A 12,336-nucleotide genomic window follows, 5' to 3' on the forward strand; every position below is an offset into this window, starting at 1 on the left:
TAACCCAGTGAAATACTACCACCTTAATTATTAGAGAACTGAAGTGGCTGCTGTCATGTTTGGTCACTAGAGCAAGGGTTCTGGTTTCTTCCCCCCACACACATGCAGTGAGGGTGATACCCTCAACGACATACCACTCACTGTAGGGGACTTCGACCCTCTCCCAATTAAGGGTACAGCAGTAAAACAGTTCTGCAGGCTGGCAACTGGTTAACACATGGGACCGAATAAGGTAGTAATGAACTTGGAGGCTTCCTGATTAGCTAGCAACAAATCTTGCAACCATGTACTTTGCCAGTTTGTGACTGGGGGGAGACCAAATGCTGTGGCTGCAGGGGGGGGGAAACTGTTGAGGCCACGTATGGATAGGAGACTGCCCCCCCCCTCTGTGTGTTGGCAGTAGGTTTGTGAGTCTGTCATCTCTCACTGCATGCCCTATATCCCTTTTATCTCTGCCTCACCAAATACAATGAATTACAACCAAAAGAAATGCATTTCTGCTGTGGATCTCAAAAATTCTTCCATACAAAAAAAAAAAAAAAAAAAAAAAAAAAAAAAAAAAAAAAAAAAAAAAAAAAGCAAAATCCAACCCCCCCCCCCCAAAAAATAAAAAATTAAAAAAATAAAAATTCATAAAAGAGAACAGAAATCCAACCACAAACAGCCCATCAACAGTAATTCTTACCAAAAATTTAAAAAAAAAAAAAATCCCACCTCCACTTCACCAACATATCTATGGCCTAAACAGTAATATAAACGATGTGCATCACCACCTACAGTCATCTTTTCAGAATCCCAGTTGGCAACCTCATCCGGCCACTGTATACTTTAACTGCCCAAACTACTCATTGCACAGCTCTTTCTGCCACGAGAGTGGCACTTGTGCATTTGTCAGAACCAACATACCATGTCAGAGATTGTAAATCCTTGAATCCATACTGTTTGATTCTCTTTGGCTCAAAATTTCTCTACCAAATCAATCTGTCCTTTTCATATGCTCTCTCTATCCTCTCCAGACTTTGTCAACCACTCTAATCTCTTCAACTTTCTCTCTCTAAAGCTCAACTTTCTGTAGTCTAAGTACCCCCCAATAGTGAGATCATATCCTTCTTGGGGACTTCAATGTCCACAACTCATATTGGCTCCCCTTCTTCAGTTTCACTGATCAAGCAGGCAAGGATGCTGAGGTGTTCTCCATCAGCAACAGTCTTTTTGCCACAGAACAACCATCATGTAAAACCCTGTGTTTTACATGATGGTTGCTCTCCATCACTTCTTCATTCCCACTGTCATTAGGATGTCCAGATTTGCATACAATAATCCAGATGTGGCCTTATTAATGCCTTAAAAGGGAACAGTAACCTCTCTGTCTCTGCTTGTTAGTGTGTTCTTTGACAACCATGTAACCTGATGTACTGTTTTGGTTACCTCTGCAGTATGCTTTCTGAATTTCAACTTCCTGTCCATAATCACACCCAAGTCCCTGGCCTCATCAGTTTCCTGCAGCTCAGTTCCTTAAATATAGTTCACAGCTTGTGATCTCGTCTTTCTACCCAAGTGCATTATTACCTTACACTTGGCCACCTTAAACTGGCATCCATTTTTTACCTTTGCCCATACTGCTAGTCTATTTTAGTCTTCTTGAAGGATCTCTACATCACCTTCATTTACCATAGCTCTTCCAAGTTTAGCATAATCAGCAAACAATTGAATATTTCCTGTCAAGTCATATCCTCTGTCATTGATATACAAAATAAACAACAGAGGGCACAAGTATGGAGCCCTGTGGTACACCACTTGTCACTCACCTTCTCCTGTACTCAACTCCTCCATAAACCACTCTATCTGTCCTTCAGCCACCCTCTAATCCAAATTGCTAGATTCATACTCATCCCCATTTGCTATAATTTATGCAACAGAGTTCTATGTGGAATCTTGTCAAATGCCTTTGCATAATCTAGCCATTTCCCTTATCCACCTTCATTGTCACTTTATTATTAAAAAGTAATCAGATTACTAAGGCAAGAATTATCCTTCACAAAACCATGTTATCTCTTATAGAGTAGTATCATATTCCTATCCACTCAGTACTGAATTGCCTTTCACTGATTTCTCCAATACCATAATCATCACTCCTGAAATGTCAATTAGCCTATAATTTGCTACTTCTGTCTTGGAGCCTCCTTTATACAATGGGACTATTTTACCGTCTTTCCACTCCATTTGCACCTGCCCAGTACTGGGGCTTAAATTAAACAGCTTGGTCAGAAATGCTGATAATTCCCTTTCACATTCTCATAATACACAGGCTGATATTCCATTTAATCTAATGGCAGTGTTTGCATTGAGTTTCTGCAATATTTTAAGCACTTCCATTTTTTTCAACCTCTATTCTCCCATCAGTGTCATAGCTCACATTGCAATGATCACCTAGGTGGTACACCCTTGCATAGTGCTCGCTACCATAATTCAACTATTTGGTTTGATTCTGTTACCTTCTCCACCATGAGCACTTTTTAAAGTCATCTTTCCATAGTCATTGCACCTTTTATTTGCCAGATAGCAAAAGAACTGTTTAGGATTTCTTTTGGCCTCATCAGCTGGCTTTCTGTCATAAATAGTTTTGGCTTTCTCTTATTATGCAGTTGTATCCTTCTCGTCTGCCTTGTACTGTTATTGGGCATCTTTTTCTTTATTTTCCCTCCACAATTTTTTCTGCAACTCTTGCTTAATGATGGTATTCATCTAAATGACTCCTACCTGATTTATCTTTCTGACTGGGTACTGGGTATACATTCTGGTACTGTTTTCTTCAAACATCCCCTCAACCAACTCTCATGCAACCTCACAGCATCTCTCCCCTCCAAATTCTTATGCCATGGCATTGTTGAAAGCTGACTCCTTGGCTTGTCATAATCACCTGTTTTGTAATTCCACATATATATCCCTTCTTAACAGAAGATTCCTCATGTCTGGCAATCTCCCACATCAAGACTGATGATCACTTTCTCCAAGTGGAGGCAGTGTTACTGTTACATTCTCTGATGCTGTGATCAGTTCCAGCACTCTCGAATCTCGTGTCCCCACCATTACATACTGCCTCAGGTAATTATCTCTCAGCAGCTGCATAAATTCCATTTTCTTCCCTGCCTGTGGCCATTCTTCCTCTCAGTCTGTGTCCTCCTCATAGTTAATATAACCATAATAATTACTCAACCTGTAGCAGCAACCAATTATATATTTTGTCTTGTTTGATTCTATCTCACACTAGATAGCCTCAAATGAACAATCCTCTGAATCCTTGTACCCCCCCACTCCCAACATGTGCTTCTACTCTTTTTGGCTTCTATCATTCTTCAGAGGGATTCTTCAGTTCCTCTGTCATTAGCACTCCTCCCCCCCCCATCCTGTTCCTTCTGTCCTCTCTGAAGACACTATATCTCTATCTCTTGCATTCTATCTATCACATCTTTGATCAACTACAACTAATGCCTATAACTATTGGCCAAGTTGAGCTAACCAATGCCAATAGCTCCTTCCCCTTATTTTGAATACTTCTGGCATTAATATAAACTGCAACCCCCCACTTCATCCCCCACAACCTCCTTTACACCTTGTTTTGCTTAACCCACTAAAGTTAAGAACCTGGGTTACTAAATTTAGCATCATGTGATCCCTCTCTCATTTACTAACCTCTAGGTTGCCAGGACCCACTCTCTCCTGCATCCCCCCCCCCCCCACACACACATACACCCAAACATTCTAATTTCCCTAACTCTGCATTTCCAAAATCTCATTGAACAACACTTTCTCAAGATTACTGATCCCAAATCCATTGAAATGCAAGCCACCTACATTATGTGAACCCTTCCTTCCATCAAACTTCCTAAACACATCCATAAACTCCACACCATTCCTCCTGCACAACTTGCACTGACTAATTCATGATCTCTTCCTCAGCTTTCCTCTGTTATAGCATGGCAATAGACACAACTTTCTCACTCTTCTTTTTGAATGCATTAACAACTCTTTCATGTCTTCTTATATACCACTTGTCACTTGCTGAATCATTTGTACTAGCTAAAATAAACATCTCTTTCACTTTCTGCATCCTCACAGTATCACTAACATCCTTAATCTTAGTGCCAGAAAAGCACAATTTTGTCACTCTCTTCAAGCACTTGTTTTATTAATGAATCACCAAACAAAATCCAGTCCTTATTCTCATGCTTTCACTCTTTCATGCTCTGCTTTTCTTCCCCTTTCTTTCATTTCTTTGTCACACCCATCTGCCAGATGTTTCTCGAACTCAATCTCATGCTTTGTTCAGTGAAGAACTCCATGTAAGTGCATTATCTTTTCCATTACCATCTGGTCATTCTCTTAATTTTTCACCACATAATTTGTTCAGTCACTCATACCACTTGTAAAATTAACTACACCGTTGCATCGTCATCATGCATTTTGTCTTTCAACTCACTGCTATCATCCTGTTTTCTCCCTTCACACTTTTTGCATTTGCTCATGAAACACTTATGACATACATTTTCTCCAGTTTCATTCTCCTTCTATAAATCTCTCATTCTGAGAAGAGCATACATTTTGCACACACTACAGTAAACATAATCACATGTTAAAATTTCCCACCATTGTTTTGTGTATCAGCACTATGACACACAATATAGTGTACAATTAAACAAAAATTAAACCTTTGAAAATTACAAAATTAAGCACACTACACTTAATCAAATGCTCATTAATATAATAATGGTTGTGACATGAATGATTTCAAACAGAAGATAGTAATGGAAGCATAACTCCTGGCCTATTAAGAATGGTGTAATCACTTGAAAACATTAAGTCACTGTTAATCCATTTTTGCCTCTTAATAAAGTCCAATAAAAGTACATTTGGGTGATTGACACAGGATTGCAGTATGAGGAATTGCAATCTTGTGTATTTGAACTTGCTGCATCACATGCCTTCTCGAATAGGATACGAGTATCACATGACCATTGAGGACACCTGTCCAACAAAAGCAAATGTTTACAGCTAAGGTGGATCTAGAAATATCAGCATAGGACACCAGACTGGAGAAAAGTAACAAAGAATGATGAATCCCGACCACTGTTATTTCATGCAGATGTGCAGATGAATCTGCCATTCTTGGTCACAACAATGCAAAGTGGTGACAGTTGAATTTAGGCCCTTTGATATCAGAAGAGCAATAGCTAAATGGTGCAGCCTTCCTGAATATCAGAACAACATATCCCTTCTTGTGAGAGATACTTAGAGATACCTGCTACCATGAAATCTGTTGAAATTGTAGGAATTGATGCCTGCCTGAGGTAGGATACCTGTAGATTGTTTTAGTAATCTCTTGGAGTTATGTCCCAATGTTAGTGGATATCTCTAACAAACTAGCCACTCATTGTAGATGTGTTTGAAAAATGGTCTTTCATGCATGATTGAACTACCAGTATTAGTAAATACTTTTTGTAAAATAAGTTGCTTTGTTTGTTACAATCATAATTGACACCACAAATTATCTTGTTATATAAACATAAAAATATTGTTTGTAAAGTACTGAATTAACAGTGTTTTTTCAATATATTAATGCAAATTTTCAAAACACTAGCTACTACTAGATGGATTGTGTTTTGTATATTTACATTTTTTCAGACTTATAAGTAGTAACTTTTTTTTCCCCTTTCTGTCTATAGCATATAGTGTGGATCCCTGTTTGTGAGAAAAACATATCCATAGTTATATTTTTCTTTTTTTTTTTTTAATATATTATAGTTCACAAATGGCTCCATCTCCAGCAGGTTATGCACCAAGTCCCACATCTCAAATCACTCCATCTCCAGTTAGTAATTTTTCAAGTCGAACTGCATCTGTAGTTGGTGCTGCACCATCACCTGGAAGCAATTTAAACACACCAGGTATTGTATTTTGCATAGTTATTTAATTTTTTGGTCAGTTTTATTAATTTTTGTTTTTGATGATATTAAAATAATTTTCATCAGCTATTTCAAACAGCTAGATTTACTTCACATACTTGTTTATTTTATTGATAATCCTAGTAAGCAAAAATAAAAAATAAAAATTAAAAATATTCTCTTGTATTAAGTTTTAAAGCCAGGGATGTGGCAGTTGCATGCTTGCAGGTGTGGGACTCCTGTGGATTGAGTCCAACTTCAAAATGCCACTGACAGAAATTTGTGCTTTAGGATTCTCCACTTGTCAAGATACCTGCAGTTGGACAGCTTAAAATTCTGCATGGAAACATTACTTGATTTGTTCTGTGATTGAGCAAATTTTGTTACATTTCTACATGGTGGCTTTGAAGAAGTAGTTGCTTAATGGTCAGTCTGTTACTGGAAGGAGACCTTAACATCCTCTTTTTAAGGAAATATAAACCAACCAGGACCTCTGATATAATGTCCAGTTTTCACCTTCTCATGATGCACTCCATTAGTAGGTATCTACTCTGAAAGTCTGTCATCAAAGATGCCAACAAAACTAACCACTTTTGACTGCTCTCAGTTGGCTGGTGCAATTAATAGAGGTACTGGTTGGTTTATGCGTTCCTTAAAAAGGGATGTTAAGATCTCCTTCCAGTCATCATCTCAGTGGAAAGGATTGAGATAATGGCAATTGGTCGGTAGTAGGCTTTTATCTCCCTTTTTTGGAATGAGTTGGATATATGCTGGCTTTCATGAGATAGAGTAGGTTCTAGCTGAGCATAGAAGATTCAAGAGACAATAGAGTACACGTGTTAGCTCTGAAGCACAACGTTTTGAGTACAATAGGAGAGATGATATTGGGACCAGATGACTTTGTAATGTTCAGGCTGTCTAATATTCTTATGTCTTTTTGGTGAAAGACCACAAGAGGCATACTGTGCTTGGTTGCTGGATTGAAGGATGTGATTTGCCTTCATTATCTATGCAGTAGTTAAAGGAAGAGTGATGCCAGGGGGTCGGCATTTTCTTTAGATTCTGTAACAGTGGTGCCAGCTGGATGAAGAGGTGGAAGCGCATGTGAGCAGAAGTTCATCCAATGGCTTTTGCAAAGGATCGGAAGGCATGACTTCCATTTGCACAAGAAACAAGTTTTCTGCTGTTCATCTTTATGAAGTTTGATTTGGATTTGCTGATAGTTATTTTACATCTATTGCATGCATGCATCCACATAGGCTGAGTATGTAGCTGTTTTTTTTTTTTTTATGCAAGCCACCTGCAGTAAGATGAGTTTTTTCTTCAACTGCTTTCATACATCTTCTGTTGAACCCAGGGCTTGGAAAGTGGATGGATCTGGGATGATTTCTGTGGCTCACTCAGTGCAGGTGTCTGAGTCAGAACATTGGAAGTAATAGCCATGCCATGGAAAAGAAGATTAGTTCTGGTGGGCATCCCACTTGGTACCTTTATAGTGCCAAAGACAAGATTGAGTATTATTCAGAAGGAGGCAGTTCTGTGAGACTGGAAAGTTTCACAAGATTGTGGTCTTAGTTGCTGAGAGGAGAGGTAACTTCTGCAGTATGGGAGGAGTACTATTTAAAAAAAAAAAAAAATCAAGAGTATTGGGATAGCAGAGGGGATTATCAGGAATTTGAGTAAGTAGAAGTTGTGGACATTCAGTCACCTAGAAGATACCTTCACTATTTTGATAGTTGGATTGAAGATGAGCTTCATGGAGAGGAATGTGAATAGTCTGAGTGGTTTTCAGAGTTAAAAGACTGGTAGCAGATGAGTGTTACTAAGTGGGACAAGTAATAATCATTCCCTCCCTCCCATAGTGATACTGATTTAATTTCATGTAATTTGTTGCCATTGGGTCATTAGCTTTGATCTTATAAACTGCCTGTAGTTTGTATACAGGAATGACAAACAATATGTAGAAAAAGTATGAGCTGATCCAACAGTTGCATCTGCGGTCTCATTTTCCTCAATTCCATGGTGGCTGGAATCCAGTACAACTAAACATAAAACTTCATTTTGTGGAATAACAGTTGTAGAACTTCAAAGTGCTGGATGTGGATTGTATAGAGGAGAGGAGATGGCCTGTAAAGAACTCAATGAGTCTGTATAAATCATACACTTTTGATAGCAGTTTTCTTTTATATGCACAAGTGCAAGCTGTATGGTAGGGGTCTTCAACCTTTCAGACAGTGCAAGCTGCATTAAAAATTTCAATGAAGCCTGCAGGTCACTAAGCTATATTGCAGTATAGCTTAGTGACCTGCAAACTCAGCTTTAAGAGCATAGGTAGGAGTCAGGTTCGTGATAAAAAAAAAGATAATTTAATGAAGAAAACATTCATTTTTTACAATGTCAATGGGGAACTTGGCAATATTTTTCCTTGACCAGTTTATCAATGTTGGAAGTTGCTATGTGCAGTGTATTCTCAAGATGTTGGTCCGTAATCTGAGTTCTTGTCTTGGACTTCACATGCTTCATTCTGGAGAAGAACTGCTCACATAAGTATATGCTTCCTAACAAAGTGCACATCTTCAAAGCATGTCAGCGAAGATTAGGGAATGCATCCTCAGAAATGTAGTCTGTAAAATGTAAGCAAGGGCACATTGAATAATTTTTCTCTCAGAAGAGTTGTTTTGGAGTTCAAGCAGCTCCATTTGTACTGAGCCTGGCATTTCAGCAACATTGACACTGAATGGCATTGAAAATAAATCTAAAGAAGACTGTTGGTTACTAAAATCACTAAATCTCTCTTTGAACTCACTTCGCAACATGGCTAATTTTGCAGTGTATTCATCAAGAGATGAACAGTTGGACTTAGTGAGAAGCTGAAAATGAGTTAAGTCTTTTTTTGCGAGTTGTGCCTCCCAAAGTTGAGCTTGGCCACAAAAACTTTGATGTGATCAAACAGAGTGTGCACCAGTTGATCTTTGGATTGTAGCCACGTATTTAGGTCCTTCATATGCAACAAGATGTCGGTCACAAAGGCAAAGTCAGTCATCTACTTCAGATCGTTAAATTCTGCAATCGGATTCCCCTTGGTTTGCATGAACACTGTATTTCGCTCCTTAAGTCAAAGACTTTTTTAAAGAACCTTCCCTTTGCTAAACCAACACACATCACTATAATAAACCACATCGCCATGATCCTCTTCATACTCTTGGGTCAAAAACTCTTGGAATTGAAGATGATTCAAACTTCTTGCCCTAATAATGTTGACGGCAATCACAATAACTTTCGTGACATTCTCAAATCCAGTAGTTTTTGCACACAAATTCTCCTGGTGGATTAAACAGTGGTTTTTAAAGTTCCTTTAATGTTATTGGAAGTAATTGAAAAACATGGGGTAACTGTAGCACACGTCGTGCTACAGTTACCCCAGACAAACTCGGTTTTTAAACATGTCTTTATTATTTGGGCACAGAATTTCCTCAGCAGCTATGAGACACTCTTTCACAAACTCTCCGTCCAACAGGGCTTTTGATTTTTTAGCATTTTTTCAGCTATTACATAACTTACTTTGATGCATGCTTTGCTCTCTTCCCTCTGCCTTTTAAACGTACCCTGCTGGCATTTTAAATCAATTTGGAGACAGTTCACTTTGTCCACACAAAACCACCCTTGAAAGTGATCAAAATTGGATGCATGATTTGTCTCACAAATCGTTTTATATTGTATTCTTTTGATACTGACATTGACTCACTACAAATTAAACACACTGGCTTATCGTTGATCGGCACAAAAAATTACATATTGGTACATTTTTCATTAAAAACCTGACAAGAATCACTCGATTTAAGCTTTTACTCATAGACGCTATAGTGATGGAAGGAACCCAAAAAATTATCCAAAATGGCCATGTAACCGTTATTGCCCATTTAATATGTCTCACACGAATGAAAAAAGTATGACAATATAAAACCACAATAGGCTATGGCTGACACAACAAACCTGCGTGCTCTTATACATGAATATCACACTGTTCACGATTGACTGTGGATGAGATCCTCTTGTATTTATATGAAAATAACGAAGTGTCTGGAAGGTACTAGACAACGCACTCGAACGACCTACTGATTTAGCCTACCTGCGACTTTATTATTAGTACTTAAATACCACTTGGAGTTGGTAGATGGCTGAAAAAGCATGTCTATTTAATATTTATTTTTATAGGATTTTATGTAAAATATCAAATGCACAGCGTTCCTTGTGAATCTGGAAAACATCTTACAATTCTAAATACTGCAGCATAGCTTAGTGGCCTGTGAGCTTCGTTGAAAGTATTTTTTATTTAATCGCGTCTTAATGTTAAGTAGTTATTTTTTCAAAATTGCCAGCAGGTCATGTGTTGAAGATCCCTGCTGTATGGCATTCAACTCTGCTGTGTAATTGTTGAATTGGGTGGGATCAGCAGAGTGGATATGACAAAGGAAATATAGTTGCACGAATCAACAGAAGTCTGGGATCTTGAATTGTCAGTATAGATGGAAAGGAAATCAGTGTTCTGCCTTGTGTGCATTAATAACTGCATGTAGATGGATAATGGAGTGTGCAACTTCGTTAGTTGGTAATACAGTGTGAAATCTCACTTAATATGGTTGGAGTGCAAACCTGCCATGCAGTTTGTTTGGTACCAGAAATGTTAACATTCGTGCCAATAGCTTGCATTAACATGCACACCAAAAGGACATATGGCAGTCTGATGTGTGTGATATTGGGATTGCAATGCAGACAAGAGAGTTCACATAGGATGCTCTGGAAGAGACTTTTAGGGTATTGATAACTGTTTCAGTCTAAGTGATAGAGCTTGGTTCATCTGCTTTGACATAAAGACTTTCAATGGATGTGCAAAAAGCACCAATAGCCATCTATACCCTGATGATGGATAGTATCCAATCATTGCTTGCTTGCAGAACTGTAGATTTGAGACCTCAAATCCAGCTTTGAATATGTATAAGTGCACTATAAAGTTGAAGCAATGGAAGATCAATCTGCACCTCCATTCAGTAGAGGATACAATGTAAAGGAGATCCATTGCTGTCTTGCACTTTCCCCTCAGTTGATGAATGCTTGCAAAGAATGTAAGCTTTCTGTCAAAGATGAGTCTTAAGAACTTGGCTTCTGTTGCTACGGAATAATACTTTGTCCAATTCTTATCTGAGGATGTGGATGAAGAGTACATTTTCATTATTAGATACTGAAAACCTGAATCCATTAATAACAGCCCATACAATTGATTGCTTGTTGAAGTTGTCTTCCAATTACCCTCATGTTATAAGAGTGACAGTAAATGGTTATGTCATCAACATACAGAGCACTGCCTATTGTGAGAGAAAGCTGTTCAGTGATTGCGTTAACCCTGACAGTAAAGGGGTGTCACACTTAAGACAGAGCCTTGGGGAACCCTCTTCCTGATAATATAACCAAAATAATGTACTTCCCACTCAGACTTGGAAGACTCAGCTAGACAAAGCTATTAATCAAATCGGGAAGGTGCTCTCTGAGGCATACGTTACAAAGGTATCTTAATATGCCATATCACCAGTCTGTGTCATAAGCTTCTTCTATGTCAAAGGAAACTAGATGTTCTTGTTTCAGGAATGCATCTCTTATATATGTTTCTAGATGTACCAAATCATGGAGGAGTAGTCTCATTAAGCAAGTTCATTGGTTTGTAAATTTCTCAAGGTTGACTACCCTAATAATTTACTCTTTATAGCAAAGTGATGATTCAGTTGAATAAATGGGATGTCTACATGATGATATTGCTCAATTTTGCAGAGGCGCTTGGCAGCAGGCACATGAAACTCCATTACATAAATGGAGCAAACTGGTATGGATGCGATGGTGATATGAAAACAAAGTTGCCAAACGGATAGATACCAAATAGTATATAGAGGAGCAGAATCCAGGAGAAGGCAGGTGACAACTAGAAGAGGGTATTCAATAGTCAATTTCATCATCTGAAGGTCTGCCAGTTAGATTCTGCTAGTTCACACTGAAGTGTAATATGAATTCCAATTGGATCACTCACTTTACATCACCCATCTTTGGAGAAAACTGTGCTGTTAATAATCTTGACACTTCCAGAACATATAATCCAATCTTCATCAAATTGAATACCTAGCTTTGTTTCTAGTCAGTCAATGCACATCATGATGGATGGCTTAATCACTTCAGACTTCTCTCCCAAAAGAGGAATTTCCAGAATTCTATTACCTATTCTCTTTTCCCATACATACATAAATGATCTCTCACTGACTAAATAACCCTCTTTATAGTTTTACTGATGATAGTACATTCCATGCTTCCTACATGTTCGACCAACTGAGTACTGCACAAGCATCAAGAT

At 38.3% G+C, this 12,336-nt stretch overlaps 1 protein-coding gene across 3 annotated transcripts in view; it reads left to right on the top strand.

Annotated features, from left to right (window-relative positions):
• The window catches only part of MED15 (mediator complex subunit 15), a 246,494-nt gene that overhangs the window by 186,330 nt on the left and 47,828 nt on the right, over positions 1–12,336 (top strand). For all 3 annotated transcript variants that reach the window (XM_090409717.1, XM_090409718.1, XM_090409719.1), the window contains one exon: positions 5,803–5,945. In XM_090409717.1, coding sequence (XP_090265843.1) covers positions 5,803–5,945 — 143 coding nt within the window. The remainder of the gene's footprint in view (positions 1–5,802; positions 5,946–12,336) is intronic.

The sequence above is a fragment of the Typopeltis vanoorti genome, chromosome 20, assembly GCF_054136105.1.
Source record: "Typopeltis vanoorti isolate ZY-2024b chromosome 20, IOZ_Tvanoo_1.0, whole genome shotgun sequence".
Taxonomy (NCBI): Eukaryota; Metazoa; Arthropoda; class Arachnida; order Uropygi; family Thelyphonidae; genus Typopeltis; species Typopeltis vanoorti.